At 41.2% G+C, this 27,487-nt stretch overlaps 1 protein-coding gene across 7 annotated transcripts in view; it reads right to left on the bottom strand.

The window, feature by feature from the left end:
- Nucleotides 1-27,487, bottom strand: part of LOC142365534 (tyrosine-protein kinase Fer-like) — a 226,937-nt gene that overhangs the window by 40,428 nt on the left and 159,022 nt on the right. For all 7 annotated transcript variants that reach the window (XM_075446347.1, XM_075446351.1, XM_075446348.1 and 4 more), the window contains one exon: nucleotides 11,673-11,796. In XM_075446347.1, coding sequence (XP_075302462.1) covers nucleotides 11,673-11,796 — 124 coding nt within the window. The remainder of the gene's footprint in view (nucleotides 1-11,672; nucleotides 11,797-27,487) is intronic.

The raw sequence follows: 27,487 nt of genomic DNA, 5'->3' as shown, positions 1-27,487 counted from the left end.
GGTCTATAACAGACCCCCAGCAGGATGTCTGCCTTGTTGGCCTTCCCCCTCATCTTTACCCATAAGCATTCGACCTTGTCATCACAATTATCGAGCTCTATACAATCAAAGCAGTCCCTCACATACAGAGCCACCCCACCGCCTCTCTTTCCTCGCCTATCCCTTCTGAAGAGTTTACAGCCATCCATTGCAGCACTCCAGTCATGAGAGTCATCCCACCACATTTCTGTGATGGTGACCAAGTCATAGCTCTCCTGCTGTACAATGGCTTCCAGCCCCCTCTGTTGCCCATGCTGCGTGCGTTGGTGTAGATGCACTTGAGCTGGGCTATTGATTCCATCCCCAACCCCGGCATGCCACGCCTGGGCTCATCTCTAGTGAACCTGGTTATATCCCCTTCGAACCTAGTTTAAAGCCCTCTCGATGAGCCCCACCAGCTCATGGGCAAGAATCCTTTTTCCCCTTTGAGACAGCTGGACTCCATCTGTTGCAGAGTGCCAACTGGTGTGGAGAGGGGAGCAGCACCATTTTTTTTGGCAGCAGTCAACACTTCCTTGTTTTGTTCAGCAACAACTAGGAGTCCCAAGAGCTGCTCTCTAAATCTATTTTTTTTTTTAAAGAGCAGAGAGATCCTCAGACACCCACAATAGGACTAGGAGAAGGAGGGCTTCTGCAGTGTTCCTGTATACTTGTTGCAAGTCTGTGTCACTTCTCCACATATATGTAATGTATTTGTAATAGTTCTTCCATTAATAGCTGTTATGATTAAACAGACCAAACTGAAAATAATCAACAACCTGTGCTAAAACTGCAATGTTATAACTGCATGGTGTGTTTATAATCTAACAAAGTCAGAGGAAATTCTGTTTTAGCGAAAAAAAGTTATTAGGTAAGAGGTGATATAGAAGTTTTCATAATGGATATGCATAGTAAGAAACGAAAGCTCAGTACATGGTACTGCAATGTGGCAATCAAATTCAAAATTTGACTAAAAATTATTTTGTAGATATGAGAGTGAATAAAATTGGGGGGATTTTTTTTTAAACAACAATATACCTATATTAAGCGGCCAACAGAAAGTAACAGTTCTTTCATCAAAGTTCACATTTGCAGTTTTGACTTTAAATAGAATGGAAATTTTTTTAATGTTCATATTGTAAAAACATTATGGTTTGAAACATTGTTTTATATAAACCAGAGACATCATCTTACGAATAATTAAAACTTAGGGAACTGGAGCATCTCTCCTACGAGGAAAGGCTGAGGGAGCTGGGCTTGTTTAGCCTGAAGAAGAGAAGGCTGAGAGGGGACCTTATAAATGCCTATAAATATCTTAAGGGTGGGTGTCAGGAGGATGGGGCCAAGCTCTTTTCAGTGGTGCCCAGCGACAGGACAAGGGGTAATGGGCACAAACTGAAGCAGAGGAAGTTCCATCTGAACATGAGGAAGAACTTCTTCCCTCTGAGGGTGACAGAGCTCTGGAACAGACTGCCCAGGGAGGTTGTGGAGTCTTCTTCTCTGGAGATACTCAAAACCCACCTGGACGAGTTCCTGTGCAGCCTGCTGTAGGTGACCCTGCTTTGGCAGGGGGGGTTGGACTAGATGACCCACAGAGGTCCCTTCCAACCCCTACCATTCTGTGATTCTGTGAAAATTTAAGCCTTATTCATTACATTTATGTGCTGTTTCAACCATACCACTGACAACAATTCTCTGAAAGAATTATTGACTGAAGCATGATCAACTATTATTATTAACCACCAACAGTATAGAATGTTTTGATTCAGTAATAAATGATTAAATGTTTTCTAGCTATGAAAAAGGTACAGAAAAAGAACTTTGTATGATCATTTAATTTTTTACATGCATTGCTGAATGAATTGTGAAAAGCTAATTAATAATGACAATAACTGTACACAGGAGTATACAGACAGAAAAGACTAATAAATTTTCTGAGGATCTGCAACTTCAGTTTCTATAATACTTCTCAAAAAAAACTCCAATAAATTCAATCATAAATTTAATATTTCTTTCACTACTGCTTTTTTTTATGAAGTCCTCAGTATTCCCTCAGGAAATCTTATGAATTATAGGAGTGGATATCATCTGTTAAGAAATTGCAGCATGCACAATAAACCTTAATGAGTTTATGTAGTTAATGGAAAGGCAAACTCATTCCATGCAAATGTAGTCTTTCTTCATAGTCATCACCAGCACAGAAAATTGTACAAACTACAATCAAGAAGGGCCAGAAGTAGGATCCGGGGAACTACAGACCTGTCAGCCTGACCTCAGTGCCGGGGAAGGTTATGGAGCAGATCATCTTGAGTGCCATCATGCAGCATACGCAGGACAACCATGTGATCAGGCCCAGTCAGCATGGGTTTATGAAAGGCAGGTCCTGCTTGACCAACCTGACCTCCTTCCATGGCAAGGTGAGCCACTCAGTGGATGAGGGAAAGGCTGTGGACGTCATCTACCTGGACTTTAGCAAGGCCTTTGACACTGTTCCCCACAGCATCCTCCTGGAGAAGCTAGCTGCCCATGGTTTGGATGGGTGTCCTCTTCACTGGATAAAGAACTGGCTGGATGGCCGAGCCCAGAGAGCGGTGGTGAACAGAGTTAAATCCAGTTAGCGACCGGTCACGAGTGGTGTCCCCAGGGGTCGGTTTTGGAGCTGGTCTTGTTTAACATCTTTATCAATGATCTGGATGAGGGGACTGAGTGCTCCCTCAGCAGGTTTGCAGATGACACCAAGCTGGGCAGGAGTGTCGATCTGCTTGAGGGTAGGAAGGCTCTGCAGAGGGATCTGGACAGGCTGGATCAATGGACCGAGGCCAACTGTATGAGGTTCAACAAGGCCAAGTGCCGGGTCTTGCACTTGGGTCACAACAACCCCATGCAACGCTACAGGCTTGGGGAGGAGCGGCTGGAAAGCTGCCTGGCAGAAAAGGACCTTGGGGTGTTGGCTGACAGCCGGCTGAACATGAGCCAGCAGTGTGCCCAGGTGGCCAAGAAGGCCAACGGCATCCTGGCTTGTATCAGGAATAGTGTGGCCAGCAGGAGTAGGGAGGTGATCGTGCCCCTGTACTCGGCCCTGGTGAGACTGCACCTGGAGTACTGTGTTCACTTTTGGGCCCCTCACTACAAGAAGGACATTGAGGTACTGGAGCGTGTCCAGACAAGGGCAGCGAGGCTGGTGAAGGGACTGGAGATCAAGTCTGATGAGGAGTGGCTGAGGGAACTGGGGCTGTTTAGTCTGGAGAAGAGGAGGCTGAGGGGGGACCTTATTGTTCTCTACAACTCCCTGAAAGGAGGTTGTAGCAAGGTGGGTGTCGGTCTCCTCTCCCAAGTAACTAGCGATAGAATGAGAGGCAATGGCCTCAAGTTGTGCCAGAGGAGGTTCAGATTGTATATTAGGAAAAATTTCTTTACTGAAAGAGTGGTCAGGCATTGGAACAGGCTGCCCAGGGGAGTGGTTGAGGCACCATTTCTGGAGGTATTTAAAAGATGTATAGATGCGGAGCTTAGGCACATAATTTAGTGGTGGAATTGACAGTGTTAGGTTAATGGTTGGACTCGATGATCTTGTATGTCTCCTTCAACCTAAATGATTCGATGATTCTGTAAATATCTTGGATATTGCAATATCAACTTTTAAACACTTTCTACCCCAGGAAGATATATAGTATTCAAAGAAACACGTTGTGCTTGTGGAGAATAATGTACTTTAGAACAGAACTGAATCAGCCATTCTACTGAGAACTGAATTGTTTGGAGGCAGCCAAAATGAGGCACTAGGCACAGACATGTATTTAGCTCCTGTTCTCTGCATGATTTAGGTGGAGATATCAAGCAGGGAAGTTCCTCCATCTCCTTAGGAAGGATACCTGCTCAGCTTTGGAGTTCAAACCATCACCTTCTATTTCCCAAGAGAATTAGATCCCTATCCATATATTAAACTGAACAGGATCTACACTAAACTGAAAAGGAACACATTATTCATGTATTAACTGATCCACTAACCCAGGGAGAAATAAAAGATTCAGAGTAATTAAAAAAGAAGCAGCAGTAATATGAATAATGACATGGAAGAACTGGATCAAAGACCTCCATCATCTCACTATTGAATAAGTCTTCTTTAATTTAAGATATGAGAAACTTCCAGAACATTAACTCTAGTGACTGAAAGGAAAGTTTGAGTAAGGAATATACCTTGTTTTCTGTTTGTACTCATCTTCTCACATGCATGGTGTGTGTATAAGGAAAAGAAGTGATTTGAATCTGATACCAACTTTATGCTATATCTGGTAGATGCATAGTTGAAGGCTATTGCTGATAATTTCAGTGAAAAACTGACACTGGGAATGTTTATTAATTGATTACTTTTAAGATTCAAACTTTTATTATAGCATACAACTAATAATTAATCTTTAATTTTGTTTATGTTATTTTAAAAAAGTAAGCTGATTCTTATTTGGCTGTAAACCCCTTCCACAAGGGAAAAATAAATTTACTTCTCAAGTAAAACAGTGAAATTGTGTACAAAACACTGTCAATATGCAAAGTAATTAACAGAAAGAAGAAAAATTTTTCTGCTAGTTTCAGTTAGAATCATATATGTTTTACTTGTAGATACAAGTGGAACAAAATTTTTGTACAGAAATAATATTTTAAAAACCTAACTATCCCTTTGATTTTAAGAGGTTTTACTGACTTTCAAATGACAAAAACAGAGAAAAAACCCAAAAGATAACTTCTTCTACTGATGTTAAAATATTTTATCCAGTAATAATTTGAATTATTTTCATTAAGAGAAGATGGTGGGTAAGGAGAGGATAAAATAAAACAAACAACAAATATATTCAAATTCTCTGAACCACATACCTGCACCTTTTCTCCTGTATTGCCACAGGGTTGGTTTGGAAACTAAAAATAAATTATGGACAAATGGATTTAACATATGCAATCAAATACTGGAAAAGAAGATCTGTCATAAACGCTTATTGAACCAACTGAGATTATCACATATATGCTAATCTTGTACTGGGTCTGGTTGGGATGCAGCTAACTTTCTTCATAGTAGCCTGTATGTTGCTGTGTTTTAGATTTGTGACTAAAACAGTGTTGATAACACACCAGAGTTTGGCTATTGATGAATAGTGCTTGCACAGTGTCAAGGCATTCTCTCTTTCTTACTCTGCCCCCTCAGGGAGTAGGCTGAGGTGCGCAAGAGATTGGGAGGGGACACGGCCAGGACAGCTGACCCAAACTGACCAAAGAGATATTCCATACTATATAATGTCATGTTCAGCAATAAAAGCTGGTAGGTGGGAGTTTTTCCAACGTAGCTGTTGCTTGGAGATTGGTTGGGCATCTGTCTGCTGGTGGGAGGTGGCGAATGACTGCCTTTGCATCACTTGCTTTTTTCTCTTTTTTCCTTCACTTATTAAACTGTTTTTACCTCAATCCATGAGTTTTTCTTGCTTTTGCCCTTCTGATTCTATCCCACATCCTGTTGTGAGGGAGTGACTGAGTGGCTGGGTGGGGGCTTAGCTGCTGGCAGGGCTTGAGAGGTTAGAGATAAAGACAAATTTCATCAGAGATCTCTAAGCCAGAGACCCAACCATCGACTATAACAGTTGCTTCTTTATTCAAGAAGAAACAATGGAAGGGAAAGTCAACTTGGTTAGTAAGGGAGGAAGAAGCTCCTCCTGAGATGTAACAGGAGGAAGAACCAGAAGAGTCAGCCTGTTCTGCAGCAGAACAGCCACAAGAAAAAGAGAGGGAAGAGACGGAAATCATGAACAAGTCAGAAACCACCTGGTCCCTATCCCTGAGCAATCTGCGAGATACGTGGAAAGATTACAGCCATCATCCAGGCCAGAAAATTATCACCTGGTTGCTCTGATGCTGGGTTATTGGGGCCAATGGTCAGGGATTAGAGTAATGAAGCCTGGAAGCTGGAATCCCTCACTAGGCACTCGGGAATCGACAAAGGGGGGCAACAATCCACAGCCTCTGGAGGCGGCTCCTGTCAAGCATGAAGGCAAGGTATCCCCTCAAGGAAGATCTTGTAAACTACCAGGCAAGTACTCTATCACAGAGGAAGGTGTCCAGTATCTGAGGGAATTAGCGGTGGTGGTGACCAACAGCCACCTGGACAACAAACGGGCCTTCAAAGGTGCGGATGATGTCCAGTGCACGTGGGTCCATGTGGTGGAAGGTGTATAGAGTGCACCAATGTCATACATCAGCACCCTAGCAATAATAGATTGGACAGACTGAGGCACCAAATGTGGATAGACTAGCCTGCCAGCTCCAGCAATTCAAAGAGAATCTCTCTTCCTCCCCAACCCTACAGGTCTATGTCTCAGCTATCTCGACTGTCCCAACAGATCTTTCTCCTCACCCATACAGGCCAGCATCTCAGCTATCAAATGTCGCATGGAGTCTGTCTTTCCCCGATCAAGGGAAAGGGAACCATGAGCCCACACCATGTGCCACCCTGTGGTTTCATCTGCATGACCACAGGGAGAACAACATGAAGTGAGGTGCACCTACTTCAAACCTAGAAGCTCCTATACATGTAGTGTGAGGAAAAATAGTGGGCAAAAAAGATTCATTGGTGAAAATAACCCATGACTTGAGTTGTACAATGCCATAGTTGTATGATGCCACAGTTGTATGTCGGAAGTACTACAGCACGAGCCATCCGAACCAATGGAGGATGAACCTTGTAAGGAACCGAGCAAGTGCAGCAGTGATGCAACCTGAGCAGGTTTCAGCTCCCAACAATCCAACACAACACACCATCTTTCCTGTCCTGAATGACCATTGCAACAGATTGAGCCCAAGTCTTGGACTAAATGATCTGAATGGATGTTTGAATAGGGATGGCCCTATAGACTAAGGGAATGATATCTGTGCATATCTCAAAGGACAGGGAAGGGCATGGTGGTGGTTCATGAGAATGTATTTTATACTGTAGGATCTGAACATGATGCAAATGGTATGGAATAAGGGGTGGAGATTGTACTGGGTGTGGCTGAGATGGAGTTAATTTTCTTGCAACTTTCCTTATTTAAGCCCACTGATTTCTGCTCTTTAATCAGCACAGAGAGAGAGCAAAAAAAATAGTGTTTTATGGAATCTAGAGCCTTCTTTGAGCTCTACTTGCTAGGCAGCATGGCTGCATGGCGGTGATCTCCCCTTGAGCTGGGACACCCCTCAAGGTTGCTCCTCGAGGCAGAGAGATCTTTCACCAAAGGCAGATCTTTGGTAAGTGAGCAATATCGCGCATTTTGCCTTGGAAACTGATTGCATGCTGAATTGATGTTAATGAAGCATACATATATAATTCTTTAGGCATAAACCACTGATCAAGTCTGGGGCTAAGTCTGGATCCAGCCACACCTAGACTCCTCTCTGAGAAGGAGTTTAGAAAGCAAGGGAGTCCATTCTGAACCTCATGACTCAATGAGAGGGTCTTCCTTACCCTTTTGTCTCTGGTCTCTCTGTGAATCATTCTAACTCGAGTGTAACTCAGTTTTCCTTTGTATGTTTCTTCCATGTAGTAATTGAGTGAACCTTGCCATCAAACTTTGTTAAGTCGCACTTTTACAACATCATATTAAAACCACTTTTACTAACACCTTTGGTAGTGGTTCTTTAAGCGATCTAAATCACTCATTCACAACAGAGATGAAAATGTGGATCAAAGAATCATTCATTAAGCATTCTAAGTTTGACAAATTTAAACTTTATATCTGCACCTACTAAAACACCATAGCACACATGAAAATAGAAAACAGAGAGCAGATTAGTTGTTGCACTGTCTCAACTGCTGAAAGACTAAGCAAAAGCATAACTTAATTGGCAATTTAAAAAAGCCAGTTCAAATTTAAATTTAACTTTAAAATATAAAAACTAAGTATAGCCAGTGCACTATAACTGAAAAGTGACATTAAAATAATTTTAATAAGCTGCTGAGAAGTCTTTAGTTTGACATTAACAGCAAATCAAATGCACATGCTGCTATAAATGTCAACTAAATTACTAAAACCCCCCAAAAAATCCCAACAAAAAAACCCTACACAAAGGTTCCAAAAATATCTTTGATACAACAAATAGGCGTACTGCATAGCATAGCAGCAAAACAATTTCTTTTATATTGCAACCTATACAGTAGAAACCATTTCTAATTAAGTATTGTTCAAGAACCTTTTTTCTTGGCCAAAACAGTAATCAAAGCCTTTTGACTTTTAATTAAAAAAAAAAATAAAATTTGCTGCTTAGTCGATTTTGTCTCTATTTAATTTTCTTACCTTTTTTGTTTTCTCTAAAGGAACTACTTTTAGTTGATGAATTTTCTGACAAACAAGTGTTTCTTGTTCTTTTAAAACTTTTTTCATTTTTTCATAATGCTGAATATTCTTCCTACTATAAATTAAGTTGTTCTATTCTAATCTACACAGTCTCAACATTAAATTTATTCATGACTAGACTGCATCTTTGTTTTACCTGACCCATAAAGGAGGGAATGAGGGCTCCCACATTTCTTGTACATACCATACAGTCACACAGTTGCACCTTTGGTGCTCAAGTAAGGAGGGGCTGAAACTCTAATGGGCTTGAGACCTGTACACTTAAAAGTTTTCTTGTAAAGGACTAGAGAGTTTGACTTTTCCCTGGTAGCCTGTCATTCATTTAATACATTTGCAGAATAGCACCAGAGTGCTGCACCCAGTAGCGTGCAATAGATTCAAAGTACCCAGCAAGTAATAAACATTCTGTGCTTCTATGGCAGACATATCCAAGGTTTCTAGACAACAGGTTCTCCAACCACTCCCCAGGGTGCCCAGAAATCCTGGGCAAATGTTCAAGCTTCTCAACATTTCAGAGAACATACCTAGAAAATTTTTATGTATGCTAATCCTAATAAAATGCAATTTAGTCTTCCATAAAACATATTTTAAAATTTCATGAGCTACTTTCCTGGAGTGAGCATTTGCCAATTAAGCTGTGTTACTAATTCAAAAAGGGAACAATAATTATGTAGTGATTGTAGTATTACTACTAAAAATCACTAAACTTGGTTGTTTGTCATCCTGATTCAAATTTTTTCATTGTATTTCCTATCATATTCAGAAAAATTAGCACACAAATATAAGGTGTCACATTACCATTTAATGAATAAATACAGTAAACTTTTTCAGTATTAGTAATTACCAAGACATTACACTATATGCTTCCAATACAGTTTAGTTGTTTAGTTATTATTTCTTTTCCCCTTGATTTTATTTTACAAGAATGCATGAGATCTAAATAGGCCCTTCTCATCAAACATTGATCCAACAGTTAAAGAAATGGGTAAATACTACAACATTTATGAGGACAGTGAAAATCACTGATGCTGTTAATTACTTTGATTTATATGCCATTATTTTCTTAACAGTCAGGCTAAAATGCATTCTAAGATGACAGAATGCTGGGACGTTAATTATATTTTTCCCCAATTTACATGGTTTACGGGGCAAGGTTTTAGTAGTGGGGGGCTACAGGGGTGGCTTTTGTGAGGAGCTGCTAGAAGCTTCCTCTATGTCGGATAGAGCCAAAGCCAGCCGACACCAAGATGGACCTGCCGCTGGCCAAGGCCAAGCCAATCAGCAATGGTGGTAGCAATTGTGTGATAACATATTTAAGAAGGGGAAAAAATTGCCAGAGGAGAAAGGAGTGAGAATATGTGAGAGAAACAATTCTGCAGACATCAAGGTCAGTGAAGAAGAAGGGGGAGGAGGTGCTCCAGGCACCAGAGCAGAGATACCCCTGCAGCCTGTGATGAAGACCATGGTGAGGCAGGCTGTCCCCCTGCAGCCCATGGAGGTCCATGGTGGAGCAGATATCCCCCTGCAGCCTGTGGAGAACCCCACACCAGAGCAGGTGGATGTGCCCAAAGGAGTCTGTGACCCCGTGGAGAGCCCCTGCTGGAGCAGGCTCCTGCCAGGACCTGTGGACCCATGGAGAGAGAGAAACCCATGGTGGAGCAGGTTTTCTGGCAGGACTTGTGACCCTGTGAGGGACCCATGCTGGAGCAGTCTGTTCCTGAAGGACTGCACCCTGTGGGGAGGACCCACACTGGGGCAGTTTATGAAGCACTGCAGCCTGTGGGAAGGGCTCAGGTTGGAGAAGTTCATGGAGAACTGTGTCCCGTGGGAGGGACCCCACTCTGGAGCAGGGGAAGAGAGTGAGGAGGAAGGAGTGGCAGAGACAACGTGTGATGAACTGACTGCAACTCCCATTCCCTGTCCCCCTGCACTGCTCGGGGAGAGGAGGTAAAGAATTCGGGAGTGAATTTGAGCCCAGGAAGAATGGAGGGGTGGGAGGAAGGTGTTTTGAGATGTGTTTTTTATTTCTCATTACTCTACTCTTATTTGATTGGTGATAAATTACAATAATTTCCCCAAGTTCAGTCTGTTTTGCCCGTGATGGTAATTGATGAATGATCTGTCCCTGTCCTTATCTCAATCCACAAGCCTTTCATCGTATTTTTTCTCCCCTGTCCAGCTGAGGAGGGGGAATGATAGAGCGGCTTTGGTGGGCATCCAGACAGGCTAAATTACGACACTCATGTTAGTTACAATACCTTTCTGGGATTTCCCATAAGGAATATTCTACAGTTTTACGTAGAAGTATGGGTTTTTTGCTTCAGTCTTACTTACATATTATGGTCTGGCAGCAGTGTTGCAATTAATTTGTTCTTCAGAATAATTTATAAAGAGCATAAGATAACTTTCATTTAAGTATACTTAAATCAAGTCAAACACAAAAAACCTGATAAAAACATATAAATGATACTTACAATAATACTATAATATTTTAAAAATAGGTTTTAAACTTAATCTTTTTGGAAGTATATGTTTAAAGATAAATCTACTTCTTGACCGGCAGCATGTAGAACAATTCATTTTTGATAAAAACCTAAGAGAAATGCTGTTCAGCTCTCATTAGAACTGTGCTAAGTATGAAATGGGCTGATTTTTTAAGTTAAGTGGCCCAGAGTTTAGCTACAAATGTTTGAAAAAGCGAACCGGAAACCATCATTATTACAAATGAAAATGTTATTTCATGATTTCTTCTGGAAAGGGAATTATCATCATGTTTCTGTCTCATATTTCAGCCATATGATTGATAGTACCAGGATTATATACTGTCATATTTTTAGAGAATTTTTCGGTGGGTTTTTTTTGAAAGAAAAATTTACATTCCCTTTGATACACACTGAGTTAAGCAGCTCCAGAACAGAGTCAAGCTGGAGAAGATACAACAAAAAGGAAAAAAGGTACCCCAAAAGCATTAGGCCTGACCATCTTCAATATTGCAGAGAAAGCAGTCAAGACAATTAATAATGTTTTAATATACAGAACTCAAGTTTCTCTCCTTTGATCATCTGAGATATCAATGGATTTCGCTGAAACACATTGCAAACATACCTGAATTTCTGTATTGGCTATGCAAGTATCTTAAAATTTCAGGGAGGACTTAAGACGCATAGATTGCCATGATTCATTGACACTAAAATTCATTGCCATTATTAAACACCACTATACATTTAACCTGCTAACCGTTCAAGTGATCAAAATTACAATACTGAAAATAAATATCTTCCTTACCTGTGCATACAGTTTTTAGACTCAAGATATGCCATACCAGAAGCAGCATCTAACGAAAATTTCACTAACTGTTTGTTTTTTAGCTCATCCTTCTTTTTTCTTAAAAAGGACAGGAAATCTCCTCCTAGAGAAACAGACAGACAGACAATGAGACGAGAGGGAAATGTTAGTATTGTATCTATTATTAGGGACGCAAGACCGAACAAAATGCAACTATCAGCTATTCTCCTCAACGTATCAGTCTGAAGTTAATTTAAGAAAAAGGAAAGAATGCACTGTCACCAGATGTGGTTTCCTTAAGCTTCCTTAAATATTAAGTACTTAAAAGTGAAAACTGCGCAAAGCATGACAGAAGTTAAGCAAAACCTGTGTTTTTCTTATATCAAAAATCTTCACTATCATACATTAAACGCACATTTATATGAAAAGTATTGACAAAAACAACTGATAATTTGTGATAAATGTAGTTTTCTAATTAGAGAATGGTTGCTCGAAGGTTGTATTAAAATTGTGAATAAAGTAATTAGTTTCTACTTGTAGGTTTAGATGCATTGAAGTAATTGATTTGTAATTGATCATTTGTAGTGGTGTATTTCAAACTCTCCACTGAAGCCTTTAGAAAGGTTGTAAAGTGTAAAGGAATAACCTTTGGGACAACCCAGAAATATCGAGGAAAACTTTGGGAAGTGCCCAAAGGGACAGGATGGTATTGGCTGTGTGGAGACCAAGCCCTTAAAGTGTTACCTCCCTGGGTGGACAAGTTCTTGCACCTTAGCAGTGGTATCTCCAGATATCAAAATGACAACACATCTTTACGGAATGGGGTGGGTTAGATCCCCAATTAGAAAGCAGAGGAGAGCAATAGATAACCCGTTGATCACTCGGCCCACTACCTTTCACTCATTCGTAAGATAGTTAATCCCAGTGTTAGGAGTCAGTGAATTGGAAAAAGCAATAGAAAACATATCTGGAGTCATGGAGAAAATAGGGAATGCCGCCTCAGACACTATAAAAGCTCTACAAGAAAAACCTACTAAACTTTCAAAAGTTACATTACAGAACAGGATGGCCTTAGACATGATGATAACCTCTCATGGGGGAGTATGTGCAGTAGTAAATTCAAGTTGTTGCACACACGTTGATGAGAGTGGAAGGGTATCCGAGGATTTAAAAATCATAAATGACCAAACAACTATTTTACATGCAGTAACTAAAGATAACACCTCCTTTGGATTTGAAGAGATTTGTAATACTCTTACTTCTTGGTTACCTAATTGGTCATGGTTAAATAAACTGTTTTTGTTAGTGGTTTGTATTATTGCAGTTTGTAATCTTGCATGCATAATGCTGTAACTGCTGTACTAACCTCTGTCCTAAATATAACAAGTACACATATTGAGGACTGTAGCATGTAAGCTACAAGCCCTCAAAAGAAAAGGAGGGATTGATACCTGGGAATGTGGCGAATGTAACAGATGTAGCGGATGTAGATAGAAGTTATCACTTTAGGTCGTCAGAATCATTGCACAACAGATGTAACTAAAAAAAAGCAAGTCTTGATTCTTTGTGAATAATTGGGAAGGTTGTAAGATAAGAGACTCCTGAATAATCTCCCTTTAGACAGCTCAGCCTTGGGAGAGCAGATGCGTGAAACTACAGAGATAAGGAGGCTGCAAGATGACCATAAGGCCGGAACAAAGCAACCTTGAAGGACACGGTATACGTGATCTTAGAACTGAGTTTGCGCAGAAGCAAAGGTCAACCAGCGGACACTGTGATGAAGAGTATGGGCCTTCATCTGAAGACCCCCGACGACCACCCGGAGGCGCCAACAGACATGCGCTAAGGATATTAACATATGCTAATGAGTTCTCGGGAAAACCATGAATATGCTAAGCATTTCTCAGAAATGTAATGAGTATGTATGTTAACATAGCATAAACACCTAGCAATTGTGTCTTTTCAGCACGCACATTTGGGCAGAGCTGTCCCCTGTGTGTCCAACCTTGCAATAAAGAATGCCCACTTTCTAGAACTCCAGACTTAAGTTTTACAGAGTGAATTAAACTGTCTATAAAGAGCTCCTAGAAGTATCAGATATTAAGCTATCTAGTTTTAAGTTTGCCTTTTATTGTTTTTGCTTGTTTCTTTGTGTCCTTGTTTTGAGGAAGGGTAAGGAGTGAGATGTTTGCAACAATAAAAAGATGACAAGACAAAGCTAAATATCCTCTTAAAAAACAGTAAATATTATAATTGCCTTTTGAGGAAGTATGATTAAAATACTAATTGTTTGCCAAAATGCATAAATCTGACAGTTAGGTCCATTTTACAATGTCTATATTTATAATTAGAGGGAAATGTCTATAGTAACTTCTTCCATAGTTTTATAAGCCCCAGAAAATGTCTGTCTGCAGTCCAGTGCTATAATATTTCAAAGACTACCTCTTGTCTCTCATCCATGACAGCATTAATGATACTGACAGGTATGACCCTTCAACCATTCAGAAGTGATGACAAAGTGTTAACAGAAGAGGCAACAGAAACCATTGTAAATGCTTAGCTCACAAAAGATGAATTCACTTTCTGAATTTACAGCTCCTGGCATTGAGACAAGACCTTTGGCTGCACTGAACAGAGAATACTGTCCCATGAAGAAATACTAATGAAGATAACATCAATCTGGCAAAGGAGAAAATAATTTTATTACCCAAGTCAGCTTTTGATAATGACTTTAAGTTCAAAAGAAGGCAGAGACATACCTGACATGAAAATACAGGGTTAGGTCCCCCAACAGAAACACAGTTAAAAGCCTTAAATATGTTAGAATAGTGGAGACAGAAAAGCAACAGAATTACAGGACAGACTGAATGAAAACTAGAACGGCAAACTGAAGATCTTAAAAGCCCATACCTTAGTAACAGTGGAGAAGAAAATCTTTATATATAAATAAAATTATGATTAACAGTCTCACAGAATGGTTGAGGTTGGAAGGGACCTCTGGAGGTCATCTTGTCCAACCCACAAAGTGGGAGGAAAACGATATTATGTCAAGAATTCATATAACTACCTCTGTAGTCCAAGAAGTCCAAGAAGCAAATTCACTCAAAATTTCTGGTAAGGGTAAAAGTAGGAAATAGAACAGAGGCAATATTATAATAGGAGCACAAGTTGATGACACAACATTTGGCTATTTGACTACTGGAGAAAGAAGAGAGTATAGTGTAAGATCAAAATAGCTGCTTCAGGAGTAGAGAATACCTTACTAACAAGGGATGGTGGATAACTTATTTTTCAAGCAATTAGAACAGCATTTAATGGAACTAGTGGCAGCAAGGAACTCCATCTACTCACTTGTGTGTTGGCAATACCATAAGGAAATACACTGATATATTGAAAAATGGTTACACATGTGAATATGGAAGGCAGTTCTGACAAAAAAAATGAACTGTGGTCAGCTGCAGTAAAGAATGCCCACTTTCTAGAACTCCAAACTTAAGTTTTAGAGAGTGAATTATTTTGCTGCTTTCCAGTAACATAGCTAGAGAGAAGGAAGATGATCAGTCCATTGAAATAGGTGTCATTTCTTCCAGATGTAAACAGAATTTTTCTGATTACAGCAGACATGTAAAAATCATTTTTAAGCAATTCTTCCTCCTCACACACACAAGCAATATTAAATTCAGAACTGACTAAAATTCTTGTTTATATACTGAGTACTCACTGCTCAGTACATAGGAATCATCTTTTAATTAGTATGATTATACGTCTATATGAATGTGAAATTCTTCCAGTGTTGACCAATTGTGGCATTGCTTGTATGGGAACAGTAAATCAAGGCAGCTTACAAAAAAACTCTGCAAGGTCATCCTAAAAAACAATTAACCAGAATAAAACAGTTTTCAATATTGAATATCACATCATGTAAGAGCATTAATCATGTGCTGGAGGATGCCTGAATTTTGGTCCCCTGAGAGACAGACACCTCAGGGCCCTCTCAGAACCAGGCTCCAGGCCATCACAGCAATAACTGCCTTGCAAGCCTTGCCTGGCAAGGACTTTTAATTGAAAAATTGTGTATAATCTTATAAATTCCTTTCTAATATGCTTAAGTAAGCAGATGAAGATTCTAATTTTCATCAGCTCATTTTTTAACAGATTATATTACAGTGTCAGAGTATGAGCCTGTAACTTCCCAATACAAACATACCATCAGAAGGTGATTTAGACTTGCTCATTTATCTTCAGTGCTTGACATGCACTGCATGAATTTCTAGACTTCTGAGCAAAAATAGCACAGTACACCTCATATATATACAGTATATTTCATGTTTATCATCGAAACATAGTTTAGTAATTCTAATGTCTCAAAATTACAATGGCGAAAAAGGTCACCAAGGACATATTTTTGTTAGTAATTCTGTTTACTGGTATTTGTTACTGAATAAAGGTCATGAAAATGTCTTTTAGATGCTCTGTTCAACCTTGATTTGAAAGCACTGTTACAGATGAAATAAAAATAAATTATTTCCATTGCATACTGTATAAAATATATTATGTCATTTCAGGTTAAATCTGATTATCCTCATCACTGTAACACAAATATAAGCTTAACTGTATGTCTTTTAACAAAATTACTCTTATTAGCAAATTCTGACTTTTACAGTCTATTGTGGCCAATGATTCATCGATTCATCTTCACAGGAAACCATCCACAGGAATATCTTCAAAACTAAGTTAAGAGGATTTCACTACAAGCCCATCAGTATAGAACTCTAGCTACATGATATCTTTATATGCTTCTTAAAACAGTTTTACTATAAAAGCAATACTCCACTGTTCGCAGCATATAGTGTCAAAACACAATCTCAGATTTCATAGCTGTTAATAAAAATGAAATAAACAGACCAATTAGACTATGAAACAACTAAAACAAAGCTAGATTATTTCATAATAGAAAGTAGTGCTCTTACATGTGGAATTTCTGTTGTGTTCTAAATTGCTACCTGTTATTCCAGTTAATGGTACACAACACTACTAGAAAATGAAACCTGCTCCAACAGCTATAATTGCTACAGAAATAATTAGACCATTATAGCATCACTACAAGCAGAAATCAACTAGCAGTTTGGGGTTTACAAAAGGATAAATAACAGGACTGGAGTGTCTGCCTAATACAATAAGATTACTTTATTAAGTAGATAAAGTGTAGCACACAAACAGGAAGCTCCATGAGAGCAGCCTACTATAATTGGATTCATCCAAAACCAGCTTTTCATGTATTTCACTGTGAATGGGAAATATTTCCCTTTATATACAGAAATTTTAAGGGAGCAAAAATACCACGTCAGCATCTCCTCGTCATGCCCATACTTTACGCTATAATTTATGTAATATTTTTTGGCAATATAACAGTTCACTTCATGTGGAAAGCAAAAGAATCTACTATTTTCCAAGAGCAAAAACCTTTCTATGATGAATGAGAACACAACAAAAAAACAAGAAACAGCCATGAAATATGCTAAATCAGTTTACAAAATATTTAATTATGGTAATCTCTAACTTAAGGCATTTATGATCAACTGTAAATATGTACTTCAGTTTTCTCTTCAGCTGGTGCCTAAAATGGAACCTATCCACTCGTTCTGGACAGTCTTGGCATCATTCTAATACTGGTATTTATACTGAACATGATAAAAATATAGCTATGAAATTATGATGGGAAATATATTTATATATTCAAATATATAAATGGAAATAAAAAAGTTGGAGAATTTCCTTTTTTAAATAACAACCATATTAAGCATTGTTTAAAGAGTCCACTTCATTCCTCTTACAGATGGTAATCACTTGGACTCAGGATGCTTCTGGCAGTACCACTGAATGGTCACCTAACACAGACGAGCTCCATGATTCAATAGCCATACCTGTTTTGCAAGCTTTAATAATAGTATTAGAATTATTTTTATATGTACTTTTAAGTATTTATAAATTTGAGAATTCATACAGACTGTCTGAAGTCAAGAAAGTCATATTTTCTTTATTGCCTTGTATCTTAAAACATTATTTATTATCAACAGAATACACCCAAACACAGTTACTTAAAACTATGAATTTTAAATACTAAAAATGCATCTGTAGCAATTCTAGAAAATACTTTTTTAAAAAAGTAAGCAGCTATTTGTCAATCTATAAAAATTTAGGGCTTTAGAAATGCTGAAGTTGTCACTTTCCTCAACATAGTTTATTTTCACTTTTCAAGTAATAGATCATTTGTGTCTAACGCAGTACTTACTTTCATCAATATTTTTTTTAACATAAGTAGTAACAGAACCAGTAAATAAACCCCAGTTTTTTCAGCTATCTACAGAGATAAGTAATTGTATTACTGCTGCAAAACCCAGTTAAAACTTAACTTCTCTTGCTAAGCAAACCAAATAAAAGTTGCTATAATCATGTAGTTTTGCAATAGTAATATTAACATTGGTATTAATGAAGTATGAATGGAAATGCATGCTTGTAAAAGCAAAACATGGAAGAAGAGATCCAGAGCTGAAAGAATGGCATGCACTGAGAGCCATGGACATGATTAGCAGCAATAAAACAGGTAAACACTGAGAAGATATTGCTTGCACCAGGACTGCAGTGCAGATGACTTGTTAGCAGAAAACTTGTTATAAGACCACAACACAGGTGACTCATCAGCACAAGATCTGCACGCCAGTTAAATTGGATGATCAGAAAGGGAAGCTCTGAGCTGAAAGGAATTTTTAGTCATCATAATCTGTTCCCCAACAGAGGAATCTGACTGTTCTCCCTATTCTCTTAATATCCTCACATATGGAAATCATGCAGCAAATAGGAGGAAGGCAGTGCCACACATGAATGTATAAAAGTAAAGAAAGGGGAGGAAAAAGAAACGGGGTCTGTTTGCATGTGGGAGGGTTACAAGAGGATTTGGGAAGGAGAGGGTGAAGTGGGACATATATGCAGAGAAGTAAGTCATGGAGGGGGGTGTCTGACTCATAGTGCGATATGCACAACAGGAGAGAAAGTGGCAGGGGCAGAAACATCAAAGGTTACAGAGGAGTAGAGTGAGAAAAAAAGGAAGCTGGAAACTTAGCTGAATGCAGGAGGAAAGGATAAAGTAATAGAGATGAAAACTAGAGAAAGAGACAGGTCATATTTGTGTGAAGAGAAACTGTAGCGGTAGATGGAAGATGGTTTCAGCAACAGGCTGGGTATTGAGCCAAACAGCTTATTTGATTAAAGCCTATCTTACAGAGGAAAAAACAAGACTTGAATTAAAAACAGTCACTATCATTAAAAATCTGCACCTTATTTCTAATTAGAATTTGTCTAGAATTTGACTATTTGTTTCTGTTGCACTGATTTTTGACAGTGTGAAGTAAAGATTCAGGATGTTACTGAAAAACAGTATAAAGATCTCAAATTTGCTGGCAAAACTGGCTACTGATGATGCACAACACAACCAATAAGGCAGATCATGGACTACTGTATTAAAGATTGAAGGGGTCTCAAAACAGAAGTGATTGGAAAAAAACCTGAATGATCTTTTATAAAGATCTCACTGTCTCCATAAGTAATAGAAAATTGAAAAAAATAACATACAAAGCAAAGAACACAGGAGCCGAATCACATAACATCAGTCAGCATTCCACTGACTTGTTTCTTCATCAACGACACAGAGAATTTGCACCTCAAATGATTCCGTCCAAATCTGAACAGCTGCAAAGATGGATGTGATGACCTTGCTGAATTCCATCTTAAAAACTAGTTACGCATGTCTAGGTATAAGCTGGACTTACATAGTTGAAACCTGAATCTAATGGTAAATTCAGACAACTTTCTTTTGCCCTTTATATAGTTAAAACTCCAGAAATGTCCACTGGGGGGAGGGAGGAAGGGGAGGGGAAAATCCTACTAAGAGCAGATCGCTGATAGAATACATTAAATAAGGCTTGTGGCCATAGAATGGATTTGGAGAAGAGATACAAATACTGAAAAACTATTGAGAACTGTATGAATTACGGATCTGGTATGAAAAGGAAATCCAGTTATTAAAGGCTGTATCACAATATATACACTAGAGGAAGTTAAATTCAGACTCAACAGACAAGTCAGATTCTTGAATTGTCTATTTTTGAATGCATGACTTTGCAAAATGAAAATTCTTTAAAAAAATTTCTAGGGATGTAATTTTAACTATGTTAATTATAAGAATGCTTAAATACACAGAAACCTGAAAGAGATAATAGCCTATCTGCTTGTGATTAAACAGTCCAACAGCTAAAAGGAGTAGGTTGTGAAAAGTGTGACTGCAATCTTATTTTAGAACTTATGAAGATGTTTGCATGTTGTCATTAGACAAATCCTTCTAGGGAGAACTGATACAGGCTTAACTAAGGTGCATATTTCAACAGCCTGCATAGATTTTCTTTGCTGAAGGAATGGAGGCACCTTTGAAGGTTCTGTAGGATATACTTTTGAAAGTATTTGCATTAAGTGGTTACTCCACAAGATTATACAACCAAATTAAAAATTCTCCACTCTAGAACACATAATTCACGAACGTGTGAAGTTCCTTCCTCTACTGTAAGTCCTTCTTTTAGGGCAAGCTGAAATTCAAGTAAATTGAAATGATCATAAATTAGGAGAAGAAAGAATTATGTGGCTTGAGATTGCTTTTTGCATCTGAAGGATTACATTTGATTTTTATTAGCTATTTCCTAAACCTAGGAAAAGAAAAAGCATTGGGAGATCAGAAGGTCTCTTGCAATTTGATTTAGATTGTGTGGGAGATTGCATGATATATTATGAGCAAGTGAAAACAGAATTAAATGATCCTCATGGTTTCAGTGAATTAACCCCCCTTATTCTGAAAGCAGAAATACCATAGTAAGGTTCACGATCCGTGAGAAAATTTGGGACTAGGAGAAAACAGTGAAGAAGGGTGAGACAGAAGGGTATTCTAGCTTCTTCTTTTCGATAGAAAGATGCAGGGTTCATTCTGAAAGGAGAAAAGAGAGGGAATGATCTGTAGAACACTGACCAAGGGTTTCTTGTTAGGTAACCACTAACACCTACTGAGATATTTATCTGTGGTATATGTGTCACAAGAAATAAGAAACAGTTGGTAGAACACTCTCTTTTGTAGTCAAAGAAACAATTATTATGCCTCCTTACTCAGACAATGGTGACAGTTGCTTATCCGGAAAACAAGAGGACATGGCTCTTCTAGAAATATTCCACTTGATTTTTTCTGTATTAAAATAGACCATTTGGTTTGATGCGTTGCTCAATATAGAGTTTTTTAATCTGTAAGAAATAAGCTTATCTTGTGATTGACAATGGGCATATTTTGTTAGACAGTCATAAAATATTTCTTTGTTAAAATATTTGTTATGATCTTGGAGTCATCAGAAGAAATTGTCTTTAATCAATTTCCTGGACTCTCTGTTAACTTGATACAAGAATCATGTATAGCTTAATATTTAAAAACCCTAAGTCTCTTACTCCAGTGGATAAAACTTCCCAAGTCCAGATCATCATCAATGGTACCATCATGAAAACATGGTTAGAATAACAAGTTCTGTCTTCTCAGGCCTTCTCCTTTCTCAGTCAATTTAAGGGACTGTCTTTTTCATTAAATGTTGTCTGAGACGCTACAAGGAGTAGAGTGACCTCATATCAACTAACTCTAGAAAAAGATGCCACAATCTGTTTAAAGAATGTTCCTCCCCTTTCCCCTTGTAGAGATTTCTGCAAGGTTCACAGGACATTGACCAGGCAGTGTGCACTCACAGCCCAGAAAGCCAACCATATCCTGGACTGCATCAAAAGAAGCGTGGCCAGCAGGTCGAGGGATTCTGCCCCTCTACTCTGCTCTGGGGAGACCCCACCTGGAGTACTGCGTCCAGCTCTGGAGCCCTCAGCACAGGAAAGACATGGACCTGTTGGAGCAGGTCCAGAGGAGGGCCACAAAAATGATCAGAGGGCTGGAACACCTCTCCTATGAGGAAAGGCTGAGAGAGTTGAGGTTGTTCAGCCTCGAGAAGAGAAGGCTGTGGGGACACCTTATAGCAGCCTTCCAGTACCTGAAGGGGGCCTACAAGAAAGCTGGAGAGGGACTTTTCACAAGGGCCTGTAGTGATAGGACAAGGGGTAATGGCTTCAAACTGAAAGAGGGTAGGTTTAGATTAGATATAAGGAAGAAATTCTTTACAGTGAGAGTGGTGAGGCCCTGGAACAGGTTGCCCAGAGAAGTTGTGGCTGTCCCCTCCCTGGAAGTGTTCAAGGCCAGGTTGGACGGGTCTTTGAGCAACCTGGTCTAGTCGAAGGTGTCCCTGCCCATGGCAGGGAGGTTGGAACAGGATGATCTTTAAGGTCCCTTCCAACCCAAACCATTCTATGATTCTATGATTTTATGACATTACTGAGAAGTGATCTAGCCCCTAACAACCCAACCAAGAGAAGTGACATAGGATGTATTTTTTCCACACATGCATCTCCTAAAGTACAAGAAGTTATAACACACACGCACAAATTAGATTAAGAGACTTCCTTTATTTTTTGATAGGTGATGGACAGGGAAAAATATATGTGGACATATGAAGTTAGTTCAACATGGCCAACAGCAAATTTAGAAGAAACTGAAATGTAAGTAAATGATGGTTCTTTTTCATTAACATATATAATTTCTGATTGACCTTTTCATTTTTGTTATTTATCTGCAACATGCTCTGCTACCTTATTTATTATTTTCAGTTACTCATTGCTATGTCAACTTTCTTGAATTTTCTTTATTAGTGTGATTCTTTCATTAGGAAGCATGTCATTTATTATGTTCTGTTAACACACACAAAAAATAAGGGACCTAGCTATAAGGGATGATTGTCTTTGACAACTTGTTTTATTTCTCTGATATCTATTAGCAACATCTGGACTGTTTTTGTACTCGGACTAGCTGGGATGGAGTTAACTTTCCTCATAGCAGCCCATATAGCACTGCACTTGTGGTTAGATCGGTGTTGATAATGCACCAATGTTTTGGCTATTGCTGAGCAGTGTTTGCACAGCATCAAGGTTGACTGTCCATCCCCTTCCTCCAAAGGCTAGTAGGCTGGGGGTGGACAAGAGCTTAGGAGGGGATATAGATGGAACAGCTGACCCGAAATGACCAAAGGGATATTCCATACTGTATGACATCATGCTCAGCAATAAAAGCTAAGAGAAAGGAGGAGGAGAGTAGGCATTTGTTATTAAGACATTTGTATTCCAAAGCAACTGCTACACATACTGAGGCTCTGCTTCCCAGGAAGTGGCTGGACGTAGCCTGCTAACGGAAAATAGAGAACAAATCTCCTTTGGTTTTGCTTTACTTCCCCACCCCACCTTCTTCTCAGGCTCAACTTAACTCCTGACTCTTCTACCTCCTCCCCCCCCAAAGTAACTGAGGGGGGATAGGGAATGGGGTTCATGGTGAGTTCATAACACATAGCACAGGCTTTCCACAGGATGCAGCTTTCTTCAGGGCATATTCACCTGGTCTGGCGTGGGGTCCTCTATGGGCTGCAGGGGGACAACCTGCTTCACCACGGTTTCCTCCACGGGCTGCAGGGGAAATCTCAGCTCCAGCACCTGGAGCATCTCTTCTCTCTCCTTCTGTCTCTCTCTTCTTCTCTCCTTCTTCACTGACCTTGGTGTCTGCAAGATTGTTTCTCTCACAGTTTTCCTCACTCCTCTCTATCATTGCTGCAGTTTTACCCTTTCTTAAATATGTTATCACAGAAGTGCCACCAGCATCACTGATTGGCTCAGCTTTGGGCAGCGGTGGGTCCATTTTGGAGCCAGTTGAAGCAGGTGTTGTTCATCTACTATCCACTGTTACTCTTTCACCTGGGTGTCCTAGTGGATGACAGGTTAACCATGAGCCAGCAGTGTGCCCTGGCTGCCAAGAAGGCCAATGGCATTCTGGGATGAATCAAGAGGAGTGTGGCCAGCAGGTCGAGGGAGGTTCTCCTTCCCCTCTACACTGCCCTGGTGAGGCCTCATCTGGAGTACTCTGTCCAGTTCTGGGCTCCCCAGTTCAAGAAAGATGAGGAGCTACTGGAGAGAGTCCAGCGGAGGGCTACGAGGATGGTGAGGGGACTGGAACATCTCCCCTACGAGGAGAGGCTGAGGGAGCTGGGCTTGTTCAGCCTGAAGAAGAGAAGGCTGCGAGGGGACCTTATAAATGCTTATAAATATCTGAAGGGTGGGTGTCAGGAGGATGGGGCCAAGCTCTTTTCAGTGGTGCCCAGCGACAGGACAAGGGGCAATGGGCACAAACTGAAGCATAGGAAGTTCCGTCTGAACATGAGGAAGAACTTCTTCCCTCTGAGGGTGACGGAGCACTGGCCCAGGCTGCCCAGGGAGGTTGTGGAGTCTCCTTCTCTGGAGATATTCCAGACCCGCCTGGACAAGGTCCTGTGCAGCCTACTGTAGGTGACCCTGCTTCGGCAGCAGGGTTGGATTAGATGACCCACAGAGGTCCCTTCCAACCCCTACCATTCTGTGATTCTGTGATTCACATAGAAACAAATGACACTGCAAGTCGGAACGTTGGCAGAATTAAGGAAGATTTCAAAGCCCTGGGAGTGAAAGAAAAAAGCTTTGGTGCCCAAGTTATCTTTTCCTCCATTTTACCAGTTGGAGGAAGGGGATCAGCTAGAAACAGGCGCATTATGGGTATCAACTCTTGGCTTCGTGGCTGGTACCGTCATGAGGGTTTTGGTTTTCATGACAATTGGACTTTCTTCAATGATTACAACCTGTTAGAGAGGGTAGGGACCCAACTGTCTAGAAAAGGCAAGGGGATCTTTGGCAAAAAGCTGGCCAACCTGGTGTGGAGGACTTTAAACTGAAGGACTCGGGGGGTGGGGGAGCAAAGTCACAATGCTCGAGCCGTGCCATCTGGCTGGAGATTAAGTGTAGCCAAACAGAGCAGTGACAAATATTCCTCAGCTGAACCCCAAGCTGAGAAGCAAAAGACCAACCACCTTAAGGGTGGGTATGGACATGGCAGATCTTCTTGCACCCCTCCAGGGAAACCAACATGCTTAGGTTCCTCTCCGAAAAGCCTGTATACCAATGCATGCAACATGGGCAATAAGCAGGAAGAACTAGAGATCTGTGTGTGGTCACAGGACCATGACCTCATTGGAATCACAGAGACATGGTGGGACAGCTCGCACGACTGGCATGCTGTCATGGATGGCTACATACATTTTAGGAAAGACAGGCCAACAAGGAGAGGTGGTGGAGTTGCTCTGTATGTGAGGGAGCAACTGGAATGCATTGAGCTTGGCCTGGGGGCAGATGAAGAAGGAGTTGAGAGCTTATGGGTTAGAAGTAAGGGACAGGCTCATATGGGTGACATTATTGTGGGTGTGTACTACAGGCCACCTGACCAGGAAGAAGAAGCTGATGAGGCCTTCTACAAGCAGCTGCAAGCAGCCTCACACTCACAGGCCCTGGTTCTCATGGGGGATTTCAACCACCCTGACATCAGCTGGGAAGACCATACAGCTAGGCAGGCGCAATCCAGGAGGTTCCTACAGAGCATCGATGATAACTTTCTGATGCAAGTGGTGGAGGAACCAACAAGGAAAGGTGCTCTGCTGGACCTTGTATTAACAAACAAGGAGGGACTGGTGGAGGATGTGAAGGTCGGAGGTAGACTCGGCTGCAGTGACCATGAAATGGTCGAGTTCAGGATCCTGCATGGAGGAAGTAGGGCGATAAGCAGGATCAAAACCCTGGACCTCAGGAGGGCTGACTTTGGCCTCTTCAAGGAGCTACTGGGAGGAATCCCGTGGGCCAGGGCTCTCAAAGGCAGAAGGGTCCATGAGTGCTGGTCGGTCTTCAAACGACACTTCCTCCATGCTCAGGAGTGGTGCATCCCCCTGAGAAAGAAATGGAGCAAAGGAGGCAGGAGACCTGCATGGTTAAACAAGGAGCTTCTAGCGGAGGTCAGGTGGAAGAGAAAGGTCCATGGAATGTGGAAACAGGGGAAGGCCACTTGGGAAGAATACAGGAATGTGGTCAGAGTGTGAAGGGATGCAATAAGGAAGGCCAAAGCCCACCTGGAATTGAAGCTGGCAAGGGATGTCAAAAACAACAAGAAGGGCTTCTTCAGCAGCAAACAAAAGACTAGGGAAAATGGAGGGCTGCTGCTGAACGAGGTGGGTGTCCTGGTGACGGAGGATGCGGAGAAGGCAGAGCTACTGAATGCCTTCTTTGCTTCAGTCTTCAGTGCTAAGACTGGCCCTCAGGAATCCCAAGCTCCGGAGGTAAGAGAAGAAGCCTACGGAGAGGATGACTTTCCCTTGGTCGAGGAGGACTGTGTGAGGGATCGCTTAAGCGATCTGGACGTCCACAAATCCATGGGCCCCAATGGAATGCACCCACGAGTACTGAGGGAGCTGGTGGATGTCATTGCCAAGCCACTCTCCATCATCTTTGAGAGGTCCTGGAGGACAGGAGAGGTGCCCGAGGACTGGAGAAAGGCCAATGTCACTCCAATCTTCAAAAAGGGCAAGAAGGAGGGCCCAGGGAACTACAGGCCGGTCAGCCTCAGCTCCATCCCGGGAAAGGTGATGGAGCAGCTTATCCTGGAGGCCATCATCAAGCAAGTGGAAGAAAAGAAGGTTATCAGGAGTAGTCAGCATGGATTCACCAAGGGGAAATTATGCCTGACCGATCTGATAGCTTTCTACGATGACATGACTGGCTGGGTAGACGAAGGGAGAGCCGTGGATGTTGTCTACCTTGACTTCAGCAAGGCTTTCGACACAGTCTCCCATGATATCCTCCCAGGGAAGCTCAGGAAGTATGGGCTAGATGACTGGTCGGTGAAGTGGATTGAGAAGTGGCTGAATGGCCGAACTCAGAGGGTTGTCATCAGCAGCACTGAGTCTAGTTGGCGGGTGGTAACTAGTGGTGTTCCCCAGGGGTCAGTACTGGGCCCAGTCTTGTTTAACTTTTTCATCAACGACCTGGATGAAGAGTTAGAATGTACCCTCAGCAAGTTGGCTGATGACACCAAACTGGGAGCTGTGGTAGATACACCAGAAGGCTGTGCTGCCATTCAGTGAGACCTGGACAGGCTGGAAAGTTGGGCAGAGAGGAACCTGATGAGGTTCAACAAGGGCAAGTGCAGGGTCCTGCACCTGGGGAGGAACAACCCCATGCACCAGTACAGGCTTGGGGCGGACCTGCTGGAGAGGAGCTCTGAGGAGAGAGACCTGGGTGTCCTGGTGGATGACAGGTTAACCATGAGCCAGCAGTGTGCCCTGGCTGCCAAGAAGGCCAATGGCATTCTGGGATGAATCAAGAGGAGTGTGGCCAGCAGGACGAGGGAGGTTCTCCTTCCCCTCTACACTGCCCTAGTGAGGCCTCATCTGGAGTACTGTGTCCAGTTCTGGGCTCCCCAGTTCAAGAAAGATGAGGAGCTACTGGAGAGAGTCCAGCGGAGGGCTACGAGGATGGTGAGGGGACTGGAGCATCTCCCCTGCGAGGAGAGGCTGAGGGAGCTGGGCTTGTTCAGCCTGAAGAAGAGAAGGCTGCGAGGGGACCTAATAAATGCTTATAAATATCTGAAGGGTGGGTGTCAGGAGGATGGGGCCAAGCTCTTTTCAGTGGTGCCCAGTGACAGGACAAGGGGCAATGGGCACAAACTGACGCCCAGGAAGTTCCGTCTGAACATGAGGAAGAATTTCTTCGCTCTGAGGGTGACGGAGCACTGGAACAGGCTG

Source organism: Opisthocomus hoazin, chromosome W (assembly GCF_030867145.1).
Source record: "Opisthocomus hoazin isolate bOpiHoa1 chromosome W, bOpiHoa1.hap1, whole genome shotgun sequence".
NCBI classification, from domain to species: domain Eukaryota; kingdom Metazoa; phylum Chordata; class Aves; order Opisthocomiformes; family Opisthocomidae; genus Opisthocomus; species Opisthocomus hoazin.
Note: the sequence above shows the minus strand (reverse complement) of the source record. Positions and strands in the feature narration are given on the sequence as shown.